The 17,990-nt window shown below is 54.1% G+C and overlaps 2 protein-coding genes across 2 annotated transcripts in view; one reads left to right on the top strand and one right to left on the bottom strand.

Annotated features, from left to right (window-relative positions):
* Positions 1-17,990, top strand: part of LOC125688601 (uncharacterized) — a 209,733-nt gene that overhangs the window by 156,618 nt on the left and 35,125 nt on the right. The gene's annotated exons all lie outside the window — the stretch shown is intronic.
* LOC125697733 (maestro heat-like repeat-containing protein family member 2B) lies at positions 6,164-17,006 on the bottom strand. The gene is made up of 32 exons (XM_048955322.1): positions 16,931-17,006; positions 16,579-16,653; positions 16,171-16,292; positions 15,909-16,031; positions 15,604-15,769; positions 15,351-15,449; positions 15,085-15,236; positions 14,591-14,734; positions 13,980-14,072; positions 13,626-13,695; positions 13,397-13,510; positions 13,221-13,294; positions 12,769-12,888; positions 12,514-12,621; positions 12,165-12,324; positions 11,996-12,036; positions 11,678-11,819; positions 11,216-11,268; positions 10,779-10,886; positions 10,392-10,511; positions 10,098-10,220; positions 9,808-9,963; positions 9,464-9,586; positions 9,089-9,168; positions 8,546-8,681; positions 8,337-8,429; positions 7,855-7,950; positions 7,557-7,680; positions 7,245-7,354; positions 6,706-6,858; positions 6,318-6,472; positions 6,164-6,215 (listed from the first exon to the last, which is right to left on the bottom strand). The coding sequence occupies exons 1-32, from the start codon at positions 17,004-17,006 to the stop codon at positions 6,164-6,166; spliced, it is 3,561 nt and encodes a 1,186-aa protein (XP_048811279.1).

Below are 17,990 nucleotides of genomic sequence, written 5' to 3'. Positions count from 1 at the left end.
CATGCACTGTGCAATGGTCAGCAAAAAGTGTTCAGATTTAATGTCAACAGCTCTTGGTATAACACTCCTTCACAGCAAAGCTGAGCAATGAGAAGAAGAGGCAAAATCTGCTCAGTCGTGATGAGTCGTGTCTTGTCCTTTACCAGTTCAGCAGAGCACAAAATACCCATCTCTTCAATGAGGAAAAGGGGTAATGAAGCAGATGCAGGAGCAGGAAACCAAGCTGGAATGGGGACTTAAGACCAGGTGATAGTGCCCTTTGCAAATGAAACAATTCACTAGAAAGTGATTTCCACCTCTCTGTCCCCGAAATGTCCCTTGACTTAAACTGAAGGCACATTTTTCCCCTCCAAAATTAGTACATTGGTAACTGGGCAAGAGTTTATCTCCTGATTCCACAATGTCCTTCTCTCTTTCAAATTTGTATTTTTATTGCACCATTCCAAATACCTGGATCGCTACCACTGCTGCAACATTAATAAAATGCTCTACAATATGAACAAATTACTGTGCTTTGAGTGCTATTAAAAAAAAACAGCAACAAAAAAAAAACAAAAACAACCAACACTGGCTGCTGACAGCTTTCCTGAGAGAAATGAGGATAATAGAAAGTGCCTAGAATGATTGTGTCCTTCTGAGGTCTGATTGCATGGAAAGCTAGCAGAAGACCTGTTAAGTCCCCTGTAGGCTGACACTTGGGCAGCTGTCAGTGACATCAAGCTCCTTGTCCATCTCATCATAGTTTGTGACTACAGCATACTTATTTAGTTGCTCTTGAGCTGTATAAACTCAGTTTTTCCATCACACTGGCAAGCAGTTGGCATGCCTTGCCTTTTTCCTCCATCTTAAGACTAGACAATGAAGCCACAGAGCATACAATAGTGGTTATTTTCCTGTGTCGCTTGGCATGAGCTGGAGAGTACCTTGGACTGATCCTGAAAAAATTCTATGGCAGACTTCTCTAACTTGGCTCAAACAAACTTCAAATAGCATATCTCCTAGAAAATAAATCTGCATTTGACTGATACTAAGAGGTCATGGTCCATCAACTGCACTAAAATGTTTTTAAAGCTGTCCCAATGTGCGCCCATACAATGAACCAGGGAGGCTCCCTCCAAGGTTTTTTTCTATCTGGTACAGAAAATGTATTTATAAGTTCACTTAGATACACACTTATTCAGCAGGCTGGAGTGATTCCAAATTAAGTGGGTTTTTAATTAAAAAAAAATCTACCTAATTATATCTTTTTCCTCATGAGACAGAAACAGATACAAAGGTGCCATTCTGACTTCTCTAATAAATAGCTTGCATTTTATTTACTTATTAAGACCATTTAGTGCTCCAGAATAGTCCCAGTTCAAGGGCTGTAAAATGCCCATTTTTTATTATTTTTCAGTGGCCATTTTCCCCACTGTGCCTGTTGATCTCATTGAAGAGCTGAGGCATCCGCTCCCAGATTTCTCATGTGCTAAGTGTAGCGGAGCGGCTGGGTGGCATCACAGGGGGAAGGAAGTGAGGGGGAAAAGGAACAGCAAGAGGAAAGAGGGGAGGAGGGCACAAACGGACAAATAGATAAAGTGGAGCATGAACGCACACTGCAGGGATGCACTTTTGAATAGGAAGAGGTCTGTACAGCAGCAAGATGCATACCTGGAGATGACAGATGTGTTCCCCTAAAGCACTAATCTGTTGTCTCAGTTATTGTTCTGGGTCTTTTTCTCCCCTTCTGCAAATACATGCTTTCATTTCTGACAACAAACACTATGCTTTTTGATTGAGGATCCAGAATACTGTTGCTATTAAAATAAATTAATATGCATATATAGCACTTTGTTGTGTATGCACACAAGTTGTGTGTATAGTCACTATGGATTACTGCCCCAGAATGTGCCATCATAAATTAGAGTGCAACTGCTCCAGTCTATTAGTAACCCACTACTGGCAATTGCCTGGGGGACTATTTCATGGCAGTTTCCATGTGCAAATATGGTATTTGTTATAGAATCACAGAATCCTTAGAGTTGGAAGAGACCTTTAAAGGCCATCTAGTCCAAGTCCCCTTCAATGAACAGGGGCACCACAGCTACATCAGGTTGCCCAGGGCCTGATCCAGCCTCACCTTGAAAGTCTCCAGGGACCACATCTCTGGGCAACCTGTTCCAGTGCCTTCCCACCCTCACTGTTAAAGATCTTTTCCTTATATCCAGTATCCCAGTATTTCCTGTTTTTCTATTGCAGCAAACAGAAAGAAACTCACAATACTAACCACTGCCTAGTTACAAATATGAAATCCATTAGGTCAGTTAGCAGCAGAAGAAACACTTGTGTCCATATTTAGGGTCATTATCAAATCTGCTTCAAACATAGATGCAGTCAGCTTAATGCAACGCCTCTCCTCCCATCAGTGTGTATGTATGCACGTGCATACACAAGCACAGAAAACACGTATATCAATTATTTGCATGTGGAAATGCAGCCAGGTGAGCTCTGCAATGGCATGAAGGCACACAAATAGGCATGTGTGAAAATGAGTGTAAAAAAAGCTCCCTTTAAACACTGGATTTGGAGACTGACCTCCCAGTGCTGTTCCCTGGGCCTAATTCCCTATGGCGAACACCAGCAGGAGCAGATTTCCAGCCCAGCTGCAGCAGCTGACAGCTCTGCCTGTGGCCTGGATTTAAATTGCTCTGCTGTTAGTGGTAGTGGGGGACAGGGTTGGCTTGTGGGAGCAAAGCCTGGGGGTAAGTAGGGCTACCAGCACATTGCTGGTGGAGCATAGGTCTGTGTCCAGATGTATGCATATTACAGACAGCAGAAACCTGGTGTTAAACTCTCTCTCCATCATCTACACATGGTGGAGATAACCTGGTTATCTATAACCAGGTTCTAACCTGGTTATCTGGCTTTTGCTCAGTCAGGGGATGAAACTGCCTTCTTGCCAGGCCCCTTGATCTGGATGGGGACAGGACTCCCCAGGTCTCTCCGTGGGCCCCCTTCCTCTGCTTCAGACAACTTCTGGAGGGAGCCATTTGGCTGGCTGCTGCCAATTGCTTCATTTTCCTCTTCCATTGTCTGCGGTGGGGGAGATGGCCAAGTATCTCATAAACAGCAGTGTTAAAGATGATCTCAGAGTGCCAACTGTGAGTGGAAAAAAGGCAGCAGCAGGCAGCTGGAGGAGGAGGGCTGGGCAGCCCCATCCCAGCCTGGGGGCAGGAGCAGCCCATCAGGATGAGTAGGCAGCAGGGCAGGTCCTGGCCATCCTTTTCTGGCTTGAAGGGCCTGTGCAAAGTTCAAGGGCTCTTCACAATGAAGCAGCTGGGCAACACCTGCAAGCAGTTTACTTAAGTCCTTACTGGCTTATTTTGGGAATCTGACTGGGTGCCAGGCTGGAGGCTTCTGAGGAAGTAAATACTTCAAGACAAAATACTCAAGTGTTTTGCCTAAGCCGTGCCTGTCGGCAGGGGCAGAAAATAAAACAAAGCAAAGTGTGCATTCAGTGAGAGCCTGGCAAGATGGAACGTGGAGCTAAGAGACGCATCCTGAAGCCAGGATGGAGGTGGCTGGGCGCCAGCAGGGCAGCTTCAGCCAGGCTTGTTGCTACTTGCAAGGCCAAAGCCCAGGCCTAACAGAACTCAGAAACTCTACGGTAAAATAAGGAGTCCACGAAAGACCATGTAAGACCAAAGTGCTCCTGTATTTATCACAGATATACACGCAGAGTGAGCTAATAAGGCACTACAATACTCATGATAAATACTAAATGCTAAACTGAGGAAGCGTGGTCTTGACAACTGAGTAGTGACGTGGACTTGAACCAGCTGAAGGAAACAAGCCAGAGAGTTGTGGTCAGTGGAACAGAGTGAGTCAAGTTGGAGGCCTGTATCTTGTGGAGTCCCTCAAGGGTCAGTACTGGGACCCGTACTATTCAACATACTCATCAGTGTCTTGGATGAGGCAGTAAAGCGCACTGTGAGCAGGCTTGCTGATGCCACAGAACTGGGAGGAGTGGCTGACATGCCTGAAGGCTGTGCTGCCACCCAGCGACACCTGGACAGGCGGAGAGTTGGGTGGGGAGAACTTGAATGAAATACAACAAGGGCAAGCGTAGGGACTTGTATCTGGGCAAGAACGACCCCACATACCAGTATAGGTTAGGGACTGACCTGTTGGAGAGCAGCGTAGGGGAAAGGGACCTGTGGGTCCTGGGGGACAGCAGGGTGACCATGAGCCAGCACTCTGCCCTTGTGGCCAAGAAGGCCAATGGCACCCTGGGACATACTAGAAGGGGCATGGTTAGGAGGTCAAAAGAGGTTATCCTGCTTCTCTACTCTGCCCTGGTGAGACCGCATCTGGAGTATTGTGTCCAGTTCTGGGCCCCTCTGTTCAAGAAGGACAGGGAACTGCTTGAGAGAGTCCAGCACAGAGCCACAAAGATGATGAAGGGACCAGAGCATCTCCCTTACGAGGAAAGTCTGAGGAAGCTTTGGCTTGGAGGAGACTGAGAGGTGACCTAATGAACGCTTATAAATATGTAAAGGATGTTGGGTTGAGAACTGGCTGACTGGCAGAGCACAGAGGGTCGTTGTTGGTGGTGCAGAGTCCGGTTGGAGGCCTGTAACTAGCGGTGTTCCTCAGGGGTCTGTGCTAGGTCCGGTCTTGTTCAACATCTTCATCAATGACCTTGATGAGGGGATAGTGGCCACCCTCAGCAAGTTTGCCGATGATACAAAGTTGGGAGGATTGGCTGACACGCCTGAAGGCTGTGCTGCCATTCAGCAAGACCTGGATAGGCTGGAGAGCTGGGCAGAAAGAAACCGGATGAGGTTTAACAAAAGCAAGTGTAGAGTCTTGCATCTGGGGAGGAATAATTCCATGCACCAGTACAGGTTGGGGGATGACCTGCTGGAGGGGAGCTCTGCGGAAAGTGACCTGGGTGTCCTGGTGGACGACAGGTTGGCCATGAGCCAGCAGTGTGCCCTTGTGGCCAAAAAGGCCAATGGCTTACTGGGGTGCATTAAAAAGAGCGTGGCCAGCAGGTCAAAGGAGGTGATCCTCCCCCTCTACTCTGCCCTGGTAAGACCTCATCTGGAGTACTGCGTCCAGTTCTGGGCTCCCCAGTACAAAAAAGACAGGGATCTCTTGGAAAGAGTCCAGCAGAGGGCCACGAAGATGGTGAAGGGCCTGGAGCATCTCCCCTATGAGGAAAGGCTGAGTGAACTGGGTCTGTTCAGCCTTGAGAAAAGGAGACTGAGAGGGGACCTGATCCAGGTCTATAAATATCTAAGGTGTGGGGGGCAGAATGGCAAGGCCAGACTCTTTTCAGTGGTGAGTGGAGACAGGACAAGGGGAAACGGCCAGAAACTGGAGCATAGGAAGTTCCGCACAAACATGCGCAAGAACTTCTTTACAGTGAGGGTGACGGAGCACTGGAACAGGCTGCCCAGGGAGGTGGTGGAGTCTCCTTCTCTGGAGACGTTCAAGACCTGCCTGGATGCCTACCTGTGCTACCTGCTGTAGGGAACCTGCTTTGGCAGGGGGGTTGGACTCGATGATCTCTGGAGGTCCCTTCCAACCCCTACAATTCTGTGATTCTGTGATTCTGTGATGTCTGTCAGGAGGATGGAGCCAGGCTTTTCTCAGTGACATCCAGTGACAGGATAAGGGCAATGGGTACAAGCTGGAACATGAGAGGTTCCACATGAATGCTAGAAGAAAAACTTCATGGTGGTGGTAACAGAACAGTGGAACGGGCTGCCCAGAGAGGTTGTGGGGTCTCCCTCTCTGGAGACATTCAGAACCTGCCTGGACACATTCGTGTGTGACCTAATCTAGGTGTTCCCAGCAGGGGGATTAGATTACATGAGCTTTTGAGGTTTCTTCCAATCCCTGACATTTGGTGACTGTGATTCTGTAACTGGTATGGAGAAGAGACAGCAGCTATTGAAATAAAGACTTGGTTTAAAAAAAAAAAAGGTACTATTTTTATATATATATATATTTATTTATTTATAATAAATAATACAATTTTTAAGCTCATCTTCTCTTTTCTCGTTCTCTTCTCTTCTTTTCTCCTTTTCTCCTTTCAAATTTCCCTTTTCATTCCCTTTTTCCTTCCCTGCTCCTTTCCTCTCCTCCCTTCCTTTCTTATCCTTTCTTCTTTTTGCTATTGGCTCCATCGCTGAAGACAAAATTCTCTTATTCTCCTCCATGTCTCACTAGAAAAAGTAGAGTCGCAACTTGAGACTATTCACAAAAAAGAAAAGCTGCCTCCTCCCTACATCCCTCTGCAGCAACAGCAAAGGCGGGAGTGCCAGTACCTGTCCGTTGGCCCAAGCGGCCGGGAGAAGTTGCTCATCACGGCCTCAGTGTGACAGCGGGTGAGGATGACCACCGCCTGGCACAGGAAGGGCAGGAACGTGCTCTGCTGCGCAAACGATGTGATGCTGCGCAGGATGTAGAGGATCGGAGGCACCTGAGAGAAGAAGGGGAGAAAGAATGACTTGCTGCATCCTGCACTCTGCAGGGCCCAACCACGGACATTCAGCGCATGAGCAGTGCCTGCTCCCTTGACATGCTGCCAAGTCCTAAGCCTGAATTTCATGCCAGCTACCCTGGTCTCCATGCCCTGAGCACAAGGGGCAAACGGCACAAGTCATAGTGCAACAGCCAGCAAAAGTCCAAGACACGTGAAGGAAAGTCTCTTACGTTCCAACTGATGTCCTTCCCGTGCATCTGCAGGAAGGTGGTCATCCACTTCCCAGCAGCACGCACACGCACTCCGTTGGCTTTCCGGATCGTCTCCTTGATGGCAGTCATGAAGTCAACGGTGCGTTCTAAGGGGAAGTTCCTGCACACGATCTGCAGAGAAATGAGAAGCGGGAGAGATCTCATCACTGCTCTGCTGCAGCTGTCTGTACCCTGCTGTTTATACGGAAGGTGGTTGAGCCTTCTCTCAACTTCTGCACCCATGGTGTTTGCTTACATGCAAAGCCTACCTCCCAGCAGCCACAGTCACATGCATGCAAGTGCACACACACACACACAAACGCACATCATGGAGTCAGCTCCTTGCACTGGGTGCCTGAAGGCCAGACGTAGCTCAGAGCCTCCTGCTACTTGCACTGGGAAAAGAGCACTCAGGGTAACAGCTCATTTTGGAAACAGTGTCAGAGGCTGGGAGCAGCACAGGGTCGTGCAGAAGCCTACACACAGAGATCACACCACCCCTTCTTGGGTCCACATACCATGGCCATTTTGGATGTGGTCTGAAGCTGAGAGGCGATGCTGCAGGCATGCAGCCCCTCGCACAGGCTCCTGATGTCACCCGTCTCGATGTCTGTGTTGGTCGCTTTGGCTGGAAAGAGCACAGGGAGAAAAGGGAAGTGATGCTTCTGGAAATGAAACTGCATTCCACGGGGGAAAGACAGAGGACAGGGTGGGGACAAGAAGAGAGCTGTGCACGGTGCCTCTCCCTCCTGTAAACAGGGCCCAGCCCGTGGGGCTCTGGTAGTGCTACATAGGAGGGCAGAGGGCTGGAGCGTGCCTGCTCCACTCACCTTGGATTCGCAGAAGGGAGCTCAGACAGGTGACAGCCAGCTGGCGGGATGCGGGCATGGGGTCACAAGTCAGAGGCGCCAGCAATCCCACCAAGGAGCCAAAGTGCTCACAGGCATCTCTTCTCTGCAGGGGTGAGAGGCAGGAACAAAGCTGTAGACGGCCCCAGCTCTCTCCAGCTTCTCCCATCTGTGCCTTCCCCACGCCATGACACAGCATGCACAGCTGGGCAGAGCTCGCCTTCAAGCTCTGGGGCACTGGGGAGGGAGCAGGGAGCACGCGGTGGGGCTCTTTACTCACTTGAAGCTCTTCACAAACAGCCAGCAGCTGGGAGCAGGTCTGCAGGGCCCTCTTGCGCTCCCACACGTTGCTCGATACCATGGATTTCTGCAGGACCTGGAGTAGAGCATCTGTCTCACTGAGGATGTCTTTGCTTTCCCTTCCTGCCACCCCTCTCCCTGTCCCCCCTTTCCCAGCACTTTCCCTTAAGGCCTGCCCTGTTGCTCCATGTGGCCTCCTGCCTCACTGACCACCGGCACTGCCGCCCCGCTCTCTGCAGACACGCCTGCCTCCTAACCCAGGAGCTTTTCCTCGGCTGTGGCCTCCAGGGGCTGGCTCCTGCTTTCCCCCTGCAGGGCCCATTTCTCTGCCCATTTCAGCTCGCAGTGAGCTGGCACGTCAGCAGGAGATTTCTCCCCCTCTGATCCTCCTCTCAGTCCCCAGATCTCTGCCCCCGCTATTGACAGGCACCATGCTTTCTCCCTTGCCCCACGAATACTCACATGGACTATGTTCTGGAAGAAGCCACCGCTGGGCTCTGTCTCCAGCAGGACCACCATGAGCCGGCCCAGAGCTCTCAGTGATGTTTGCTGAAGCTGAAAGCAGAAGAGGGGAGTGACGTGTAGCATCACGGCTGCTGCCAGAGCAGAGGTTGTGTGTGCTGAGGTAGGGTTCTGACCGAGAGGTGGCCGGGAAAGTTACGGCAGGTTACCTGCAGGTACTGTGCTGCTTGCTGTGACTTCCTGATCTTCAGCATCATCTCTGCTGAAGGGTGTGTCACGATGTTCTTGCAGCACAGGACCAACATCTCACGCAGGTCCTTGCTTTCAGAAGAGGGCTTCAGCTTGCTGAGAGGAGGAAAACAGGAAGAGAAATCAGAAAGGGTATTTACCTCTCCAGACTGGTTCAGACAACATCTGAGTTTCTCCTAATTGACAGCTACAAAGCCAATACCCCCACCCAGCTCATGCTGCTGAGCACTGCCTTCAGTTCCAGCAGCGCCCACCTCCTCCCCGGCAGCAGTGAACCACCTCCTGCTCTGGAGGGAAGGAGACCCCAGCTCTCCCTCTCTTCCCTGCCAGGGCACAGGAGCACCAGGGCCTTTCTCCCTGCCCAGAACCTCAGCTTTGCTGGGCACAACAGACCAGCCGTCTCTCCTGCTGTAGATGTGGTTCCTCCCCCCCTGGCCCCTCCAGGCCCTCAGGAGCTACCCAAAATGGGGATCACCATCCTGACTTGCTACCTCAGCCCTTACCTCAACTGCTCCAGGGCCAGAACCACCTTGAGAGGCACTGGGGAGACAGGCATGCCCGAGTAATACTTCTTCATCAGGTCCTGCAAGTCCCAGAGAGACAGTGTCAAAGTGGGCAAGGGGCACACAAGAGCTGTTCCACCCGGCCCCCAGACAGGCACAACTGCCACACACCAGCCCCATCACTTTCCTGTGGAAGCACTGCAGGATGCAGCAGCTGGTGCACCCAGCCCGCTGCCCAGCCACTGCCTGCCAGCACCCAAGGTCCCCACCAGCTGGAGACGTGTAACTGCTGGACACCTGCATGCCTCCAGGGAAGCGAGCCTTGTGGCGCAGCCCAGAACTCCTCTGCAGACAGCCCCGTCTCCAGGCACTCACCATCAGGATCTCCAGCAGCTTGCTCTTCAAGGAGGGGTTAAAGCTTGCAGAATCACCCACAGCTTGGTAGGCAGAGCTGCAGTCGGTGATGCTCTGCACCAGCGCGAGGTTGTTCTGCAAGTCCTGAGGAGCAAGAGAGAAGAACATTCTTTGAACTGCGGGAAGGGACAAGGGCTGCAAGGGACACACGTGGGGACAACGCTAAGGGAAGGGCTTGGATCTTTATCTGGGCACAAACAGTTCCCCGAGGGACCTTTGGAAAGGAAAGGCCCATCTCAGCATCCCCCCATGTGGAGAGGCTGCAGAGGGGCGCTCTGACACCCTGGCACGCTTTGAGCTCTCACCCGGCAGCTGCAGCTGTAGAGCATCAGGACGTTGCCCACGATGTCTCCCTCCAGGTGGGCGAGCAGCTGTTCCTTGGAGGCACGCAGTGCCACGCTGCCGTGGGCGAGCATGAGAGCGCTGCGTGTGGCATGAGCTCTCGTGCTGTCCAGCTCCATCTGTGTGGGAAGAAATGCCTTGAGACACTCGCTAACGGCCCCCAGTGCCCCGCGATGCACCTGGACTCCCAAGGCAGGAGCTGCAGGGAAAATAAGGCAGAAGAATGCCAAGATGGAAACCCGTAACGCTTTACCTTCTTGCGCCTGGAAATCCTGGCATTGCGGCCTTTGCACAGCCTGGACGCAAACATGGTGAGCGTGGCCAGGACTGTGTGGAAGTTGTTCTCAGCAGCATGGCTGAGAAGAGAGATGATTCCCTGCACAAAAGAACAAGGGGCCGTTGGCACAGGCCTGAATCTGCAGGTCTGCTCCTGAGCAAAATGGCAGCAGTGCAGAGGTTGAAAGGCCCGGAGCAGGGCCAGGAGAAGGCCTCTGCCCCAGGGCCAGAGCAGGGATGCTCACAGGAGCTGGAGGAGAGGACAGCTCACCTGGGCCTCACGTGGCTCCTCTGCATTTGCCTCCTCCAGGTGCTGTAGCAGCTTCTCCTGCACGTGGAGGACTCCCTGACAGGATCCCAGCACCGTGCCCAGAGCCTTGTACAGGAATGACTGCAGGGGAAGAAGCTGAGATGTGGCAGCAGCTTAACCTGCTGGTGGAGGGCCAGGTGGGAAGGAGCCAAGCTCCCTGGCGGTTGCTGAGAGCAGCTGCGGGGCCGAGCTTTAGCCATCCCCGGGCAGATTGCAGGGAAAGGCCCTCTGGGGGGCATAGACTGGGGAAGCAGCATCTGCACCCGCGTGGGCAGAGCACCAGCCGCAGCCCCAGCCCCAGCTGGACACCTGCAGCTGCACCGCTGGGTAGAGCCGGGGGGAACTCACCTTTTCTGCAGAGCTGCTGGCAGAGCTGCTCAGCCGCTGGCTCAGCTCACAGCTCAGGGCCTCGATCCATGCCTTCTCCTCTATTGTGTCCAGCGACGCCTTCAGGAACTGTTGGAGAACAGGAGAAGACAATGTTCCCTTGCCCTTTGCCTCTTCCCTCGCTCCCAAGTTGCTGCAGCCCTCTGGGGAGAGGTGCCTGGAAGAACAGTCCCTCTCCCAGCTCCCCCAGTGTTCCCTCCATTAAAGCCACCCACCCTCTTCTCCTAAGACCCCTCTGGGCTTGGGACAGAGCAGAAGAGGCAGCGCCACAAAGGCGTGCGGCCGCTCCGCAGCAGCGCTTGAGAGGCTGTTCCTGCCCCACAGTGGCTCACGTGGGAGCGGGGCTACTTGGGGCAGGCAAGCACTTCTCTGCACCGCGCCTCCCGGCAATGCTGTACCTTTAGCAGACGGCGCTCAAACTCGGCAGTGTCCGGGAAGCTCTCATCTTTCCCTGCACAGCAATAGGAAGACAAAGACCCTTACTTAGGATCAAGGCACAGAAGAAGAGCTGCTGCAAACCTGGCTTGGCCTGGGCACTTGACACTACCAAGCTGGGACCTGCACCCCCTCCACAATGACCTGTCCCTCCCCACAAACACTGCCTCCACAGGAACACGGAACTAAGTGCTCCAAGGCTGCTGTCTGAGGGGACATGAAGGGCCCATCCACGTCCTGGAACGGGCAGATCTCTGGTGGGATAGGTCCCTGGGCCTCAGTGCTGACTCCCAGGAATGGGAACAGCAGCAGAGCAAGAACTGGCCTGCAGGCAGTGCTTCCCCTCTGCCATGCTACAGAGCTGCATTTTCACTCCCCCCCTTCCCTTCCCTGCCTCTGCCTCTTCTTCCCCTCCAGTGCTTTACCTTCAAGACACTGCAGCAGCAGGGGGATCTCAGTAGCCCACATGGCCCCCACAGCCCTGTGGAACCTGCTGTGGAGGTTTTTCATCAGCAGTAAGGCAGCAGCTTGGAGTTTGCTGCCTGCAACAGGGCTGCCTGCCACCACCTGAGTGAGAGCAACACAAAGCAGGGTCACTTCTGCAGCAAGAGCAACGGCTTTCCCCCAGGATGGAAGCAGCTCGGCTCTGCTCTGGCAGGCAAGGAGCAGCCAACAGCTTTGCCCATGGCCATGCTGCTTCCTCCTGGGTGCTTGTGGCACCGGCCTCTGGAGCATCTACTCACCAGCAGTCGTGCCAGCAGTGTCTGGGGCGTCAGCAGTGGGCCTGCAAAGAGAAAAAAAGTGCTGAGTAAGACTCCAAGACACTGTGTGCCCAGCCACGCACACCTCCGCTGTCCCTTCTGGGTGCTACCACAGGTCAGCAGAGCTCACTGAGGGAGTTTTTGCTCCTACCTTGAAACATGGAGCTGACAAAATGGGGATCCAGATGTTCTATCGGCCGTCCTGTCAGCTCCTCTCTCTCAGCCAGGGCACAGACACAGCGGGAGACTGGGATCAGCATGCCTGTGTACTGCGCTGGCACCACAAACAACAGCAGCCGCGGCCACAGGAGCTGTAGGGAACGAGGCAGTTGAGCAGGTCAGCATTCCTGCCTCTGCTCAGAGATGAAGAGGACTCTGTGAATTTCCCTGAGTCCTGTGTGCTTCAGAGCACATTGGAGGAGAGACCTGGGGTCCTGGAATGGGACGAGGAACACGTGAGGGAAAGGCAGGGAGCAGCAGCAGGGCAGAGCGTGACTTACTTTGGACATCCCTCTCACAGAGACGTCCAGTGATCCCAGGATGTCCATGCACAGCTCCTGGAGAGCTCCTTCTTCCTGGGCTTCCCGGGCAGAAAGGTCTCCGGCTGCCTGCACAACAGTGGTGTTGAAACACTGGTTATGCTCAGTTCTCAGGAGCCTCTCAGGAGGCTCAGGTGTGGCCTCAGCGGTGCTTCTGTATAGCAGCCTCTGAGCAGCACGGGTCTTCCAAAGGAAGATGCTGCCCACTGCCCTTACCCTTCTTCCTGTGGCGCGGCTGAACTCCCTGAAGATGTGCCCCACCACATCCCAGGCTGAGCAGCTCCGGGTGTTCGAACTGAGCAGATCCTTGATGAAATACAGAATAGCCGTCCTCACCTGCAAGGGGTCAATTATGGGTGTGATTTTCCTGGTCAGAAGGCAAAGGGAAGCCACCTGCTCATCGGGGCAGCCCTTTGGGCATGAGCAGAGACAGCAAGAGCACTGGAGAGGCTTTAGCTACTGAGATGAGGGCCTGGCCTTAACACCAGGCTGTGCGCTTTCCATGCACAGCACAGGGACCTGCCTGCTCCACTCTGCCTGCTCTCCCCACAGGAGCCATCATGACCGTGTGACCAATGCCCCAGCACCTCTCTAGTCACCCCAGCCCTGCCCGTGCTGGCAGCAGCATCACCACCCCGACAGCGCTTTCTTTTCCCCAACCAGCTCACCCGGATGCTGGGGTCGCTGCACAGACGCTGCACAGCCTCGACGACCTGGGGCAGCATCTCCGTCATCACGGGCTCTGCAAGAGATGCACAGAAGCATGAGCGGAGCCACAACACAGATGGCAGAAGGGAGCCCTGGCAGTCCCAAGGCGTGGTACTGATCAACCCGTGGTACTGACCATCAGAGCGAGCCAGAGCACCCAGCAGACCCAGGGCTGCCACGCATCCAGGCTCCCAGTCATCGCCCAGCTGCGACTGCAGAAACAGGATGGTTTCCTCTGGGCAGATCCGGGCTGCAGGGAGGAAATCCCACGCTATGTTAGCAAGAACCTCACGCCCATTCCTGAAGTTTGTGAGAGAGGTTTTGGCCAGGGCAGCGCCAAGCATGGCCAAAGCTCCTCTCCTTACCCTGCAGCATGATGCAGTGGGTCAGCTGTGCACGACCAGCCTCGCTGTGCTGCTTGCTGTCGTCATAGAGCTGTGGGAACAAGGTCCATTTGATACAATCACATCAGCACTGAGGACGGAAAAGACACTGTGCTGCCCGCTCTCGTCTCCCTGGGCACTCTCGGGAAGAGGGCAGGCAGACAAAACCCAGCCCTCCCCACAGCATCCCCGAGAGTACATGCATGGCTCTGGACCTGCCTTGAGCATGCAGGAGCTAAGGCTGAGCCGCCTTATTCAGGGGTCAGAGCTTTGCAGTCCTCCTGAGACTTAGCCAAGAGGGAAACTGCTGTGGGCGCAAGGATAGGCTCCCCTTACCTGGTAAAACACGGCACTGGTGACGTCCAGAAACTTGTCCCCTGGGATTACAGACTCAATGCCCCCTAAGGCCTCCAGGAAGATAGTGAGGCTCTGCAAGAGAGCAGGAGAGGAAGAAAGGGATGAAGCCACATCTAGCCACTTGGGAGTGGAGAAACTGTTTCCCAATTGTTTCTCTGCAGGGAGAAGCTCCTGCACAGGCGTTCTTGTTTATCCCCCACCTCCCAGCGGCACCAAGGGAGTCTCTCTGCTCTCAATCGAGCCGTGTTTGGGCATCATTTGCAGGCATTTCCCACCCAGCAGCCCACTTCTCCCCCATCAGATGCAACTGGATGTGGTCCCCCCAGTTGTTAGCATAGAGCTCCTCAGGCACTCAGAGCCCCACAGTGGTGGTGAAACTTCCCATCCCCAAGAGATGAGCCCCAGTGATTCTTGGTTCCCTCCTGGCTCCTGTCTGGGTTGTTCCTTCTCTGACTGAAGAGCTCAGGAAGCCTCAGAGCTCCCTTGAACACCCATTCCTTCTTTCTCCAAGGGCTCCCCACCTCCTCCCTGGCCCCTCGTGGCATTTGCACGGGCCCCACGTCTACCCTGAGCCCTGCACAACAACTCACCTTGGCCACCCTGCAAATGTCTTGGATCTCCTGACACGGGTGAACGAGCCAGAGGAGCTGCTCCCAGACCTGCTCTTGGTGCCGCTCCTCTTGCAGGAGAACCTCCAACATGGCAGCCACAGCCCCAAGGACGGCCTGTTTGTCCTGGAGAGGATGGCAGAGGCCCGGTATCAAAGACTGAAGGTCTGCCCTTCCTACACAGAGGGCTTTCCCCTTCCCCTTTCCCTTCTCCTTCCCCACACCCCCACGCCCAGCAGGAGATGGGCTCGCTCTGGAGGGCAGGCAGCTTTTCCCCATACCCTCATCCCCAGCTCTTCCTGCCACAGTGCTGTGACATGCAGCTGCTCCCTGGCACAGAGCCACTTCAGGGCCCTTTGCAGAGCCAGCCCACTCCCTCTCATCACCCCTCAGCTCTCAGCCCACTGGGCACAGACAGAGCTGCCGACATGGGTGCCCCTGCTGCCATCCTGGGCTGGGAATGCAGCAGTGCTCACCTGTTCCTCCTGGCAGTCTTGCCAGTTCCACACCACAGAGAAGAGCAGCTCGTGAAGGTTTTCACAGATCTGCTCTTTCTCCATGGCAGGCCAGGGGCATTGCATTCCTGAGGACAAGTAAGTCTTGACTCCATCCAGCCACTGTTTCAAAACTGAAAAAACAAAATAATTAAAAAAATAAATTATTATTATTATTTTTTTTAAGAGAGTGAGAAAACGGAGTCTGTGAGAGTCTGCAGCAGGGCTGCTCTGGGGCCGGCACTCACCAGCACAAGCGATGCGCAGGATCTGGCCACTCTTCACCTGGCCCACCACACTGCGCAGGCCTGCCAGCATCAGCCACACAAAGGGGATGCACTGTGGAGCTGCAAAGAGGAAGGAGAGGGCCACAGTCAGAGCCCCGGCAGCAAGGTAGGTGGACAGCAGCCCTGCAGCCCCCAGCTCAGTGCAGATCACACTCAGAGGGCAGAGACCCCTTTCCCGGTTGTTATAGATGTCAGGAGGTTGAGGGTACTCTACCATAGGTGCTGAAGAGTTTGCTCAGGGTGTTGAGCACAAACTCCTTGGACATGTCCCCCGCGGCCTTCAGGTGGCTCTGGAGCTCAGCCATCACCAAGGTGAAGTGCGTCCGAGCCAGAGCCACCAGGACATTGCTGGCAGCTGTCTTGACATTGCTGGTCACGCCCTGGAAGAGAGACACTGGTGACACGCGGCCCAGGAGACTGCCTGAGGCCCTTGGAAGAGCTAAGCCCCCACCATCCACCAGCAGAACACCAGCGTGGGCAGGCGGTTGGTTCCCTTTGCCTTTGGGAGTGAGCCCTCACCTGGGCTGCCGTCAGGTCCCGGGACACCTCTGCCAGCAGCCGGTTCACCACTCCGCACGGCGGGCGGCTGCTGTCTTGGCACAGGGCGCTCTCCAGCTCACAGTACGCCTGCGCTCGGTCGCCCTGGGGACAAGGATCAGTCACGCTCGTTTTGCCCGCTGCCACCCATCGCTCTGTGGATGTGCTGCCGGGCCTGGCACCCACGGCACCGTGGCCCTGGGCCAGGAGGGCAAGGGTTGCTGGTTGGATGTCCCCAACTCACCTCCTGATCTTGCAGGCGCTGAAGCAGTAAGGTCGCGGCGCAGGTAGGGACAGGGCTTGACACCCTGCTTCTCTCCCTGCGACGCGTACGCCTGGGCACGCAGCCCACACAAGCAAAGAGACCTGGAAGGAAAGAGCAGAGCAGCTGCTGCAGGTGTTGCTTGGAGCCAGGGCCGAGCACCCGGCCAGCTGTGGGAGGAACGCTCCTCCAGCTCCACAGCGCAAGGCTGCGTGTGGTTGGCGGGGACAGGGGAGGGAGCTTTCCCCTTGCTGGGGTGCTGGGGAAACCACGGTGAGCAGCTGCACTCGGCAGAGCAAGGACAGCGCTGCTGGCACGTCCTAAACAGACACTGGAGGCACACGTGTGCTCGGGCAGCGTCGTGGTGTCCAGAGAGGTGGAGGGACTCACCTCGAAGGGCTCTCAGCCTCTCCATGATAGCAGGATGCCTCCAGATAGACACAAAGCTCTCTCTGGTTCCACTTCCTGCGGGTCCCACAAGCGGACTGAGCCACCGCTCCCACCGCTCCACAAGGGTGGATGACGCAGCCACTGTGACACCACACTGCAGTGTCACCTCACAGAGAATGAATGACACGCCCCGGGCTGGGGGCCAGACAGGTCCCCAGGGCAACCCTGCAGGCCCTCAAACACAGTGCGCTTGTGTGATGCAATCGGCTCTGGGGTTCCTGTTCCATGCTGATGCAGGGAATCACCTCAGCAGGTGATGGAGAGCCCCTGCCAGGGAGCAGCTGCTGGGCACCGTTGCCCGGCGTTGTCTTAGTGACTGGGGACTCCATGCCGGGAGGCACTGAGGCCCCCATCTGCTGCCCCGACATCCTCTCCAGAGAGCTCTGCTGTCTACTGGGGGCACGTGTCAGAGATGTTAAGGAGACTCCACCGCATCTGATCAAAAATGAATACATTAATAATAGAGAAAAATCTTCTTTATGGTGAATGTAACAGAACAGCAGAACGGGCTGCCCAGAGAGGTTGTGGGGTCTCCCTCTCTGGAGACATTCAGAACCCACCAGGACACATTCGTGTGTGACCTAATCTAGGTGTTCCTGCTAAGGCAGGGGGATTGGACTGGATGATCTTTCAAGTTCCCTTCCAATCCCTGACATTTAGTGAAACACATCCCTCTCACAGAGACGTCCAGTGATCCCAGGATGTCCATGCACAGCTCCTGGAGAGCTCCTTCTTCCTGGATGGTGTCTTGTTCATGATGCTGCCACCTTGTTCAAAGCAGAGGTGGGAGGTTCCTTTTTCCCCCTTGTTTGTTAGTTTCTAAGCCTTTTGCACATTTTTCCAGCCATGAGTCAAGGCTGTTCAGGCAGTCTTCCCTCTTTGGTGTTTTTTGGACAATAAATATGTGTTGTTAAAATGGAAGGTTAAATCACGAAAGAGGGATTGCCTGCGCTACTGAAAGCATTTGTGTTATTTGCTCAGATGCACCCCTGGGAGCTGAGATCTAGGAGAAAAATCTCATTTGATCCATAGGTGCTATACACTTGAAAATGTGGCTCCTCAGTGCTATCTTGGTAAATCTCCTTCAACATGCTTGAATTGGATGCAGAATGTGCAGTCACCTTTCTTGATCAAAGGAGGGGTTTCCCTAAAGCTTACTCTTGAAATCCGTGGTTACGAGTTTGCTTCAGTCACCCATGCACTGTGCAATGGTCAGCAAAAAGTGTTCAGATTTAATGTCAACAGCTCTTGGTATAACACTCCTTCACAGCAAAGCTGAGCAATGAGAAGAAGAGGCAAAATCTGCTCAGTCGTGATGAGTCGTGTCTTGTCCTTTACCAGTTCAGCAGAGC

The sequence above is a fragment of the Lagopus muta genome, chromosome 1 (genome assembly GCF_023343835.1).
Source record: "Lagopus muta isolate bLagMut1 chromosome 1, bLagMut1 primary, whole genome shotgun sequence".
NCBI classification, from domain to species: Eukaryota; Metazoa; Chordata; class Aves; order Galliformes; family Phasianidae; genus Lagopus; species Lagopus muta.
Note: the sequence above shows the minus strand (reverse complement) of the source record. Positions and strands in the feature narration are given on the sequence as shown.

Excerpts from the sequence above, each read along its gene's own strand:
- LOC125697733 (XM_048955322.1), bottom strand. The coding sequence starts at position 17,006 with ATGTCGGGGCAGCAGATGGGGGCCTCAGTGCCTCCCGGCATGGAGTCC. Across the intron at positions 12,889-13,220 it reads GCAGCGACCCCAGCATCCGG|GTGAGGACGGCTATTCTGTA; the intron begins GTGAGCTGGTTG and ends GACCCCTTGCAG. Across the intron at positions 11,820-11,995 it reads CACTGCTGGCACGACTGCTG|GTGGTGGCAGGCAGCCCTGT; the intron begins GTGAGTAGATGC and ends GCTCTCACTCAG.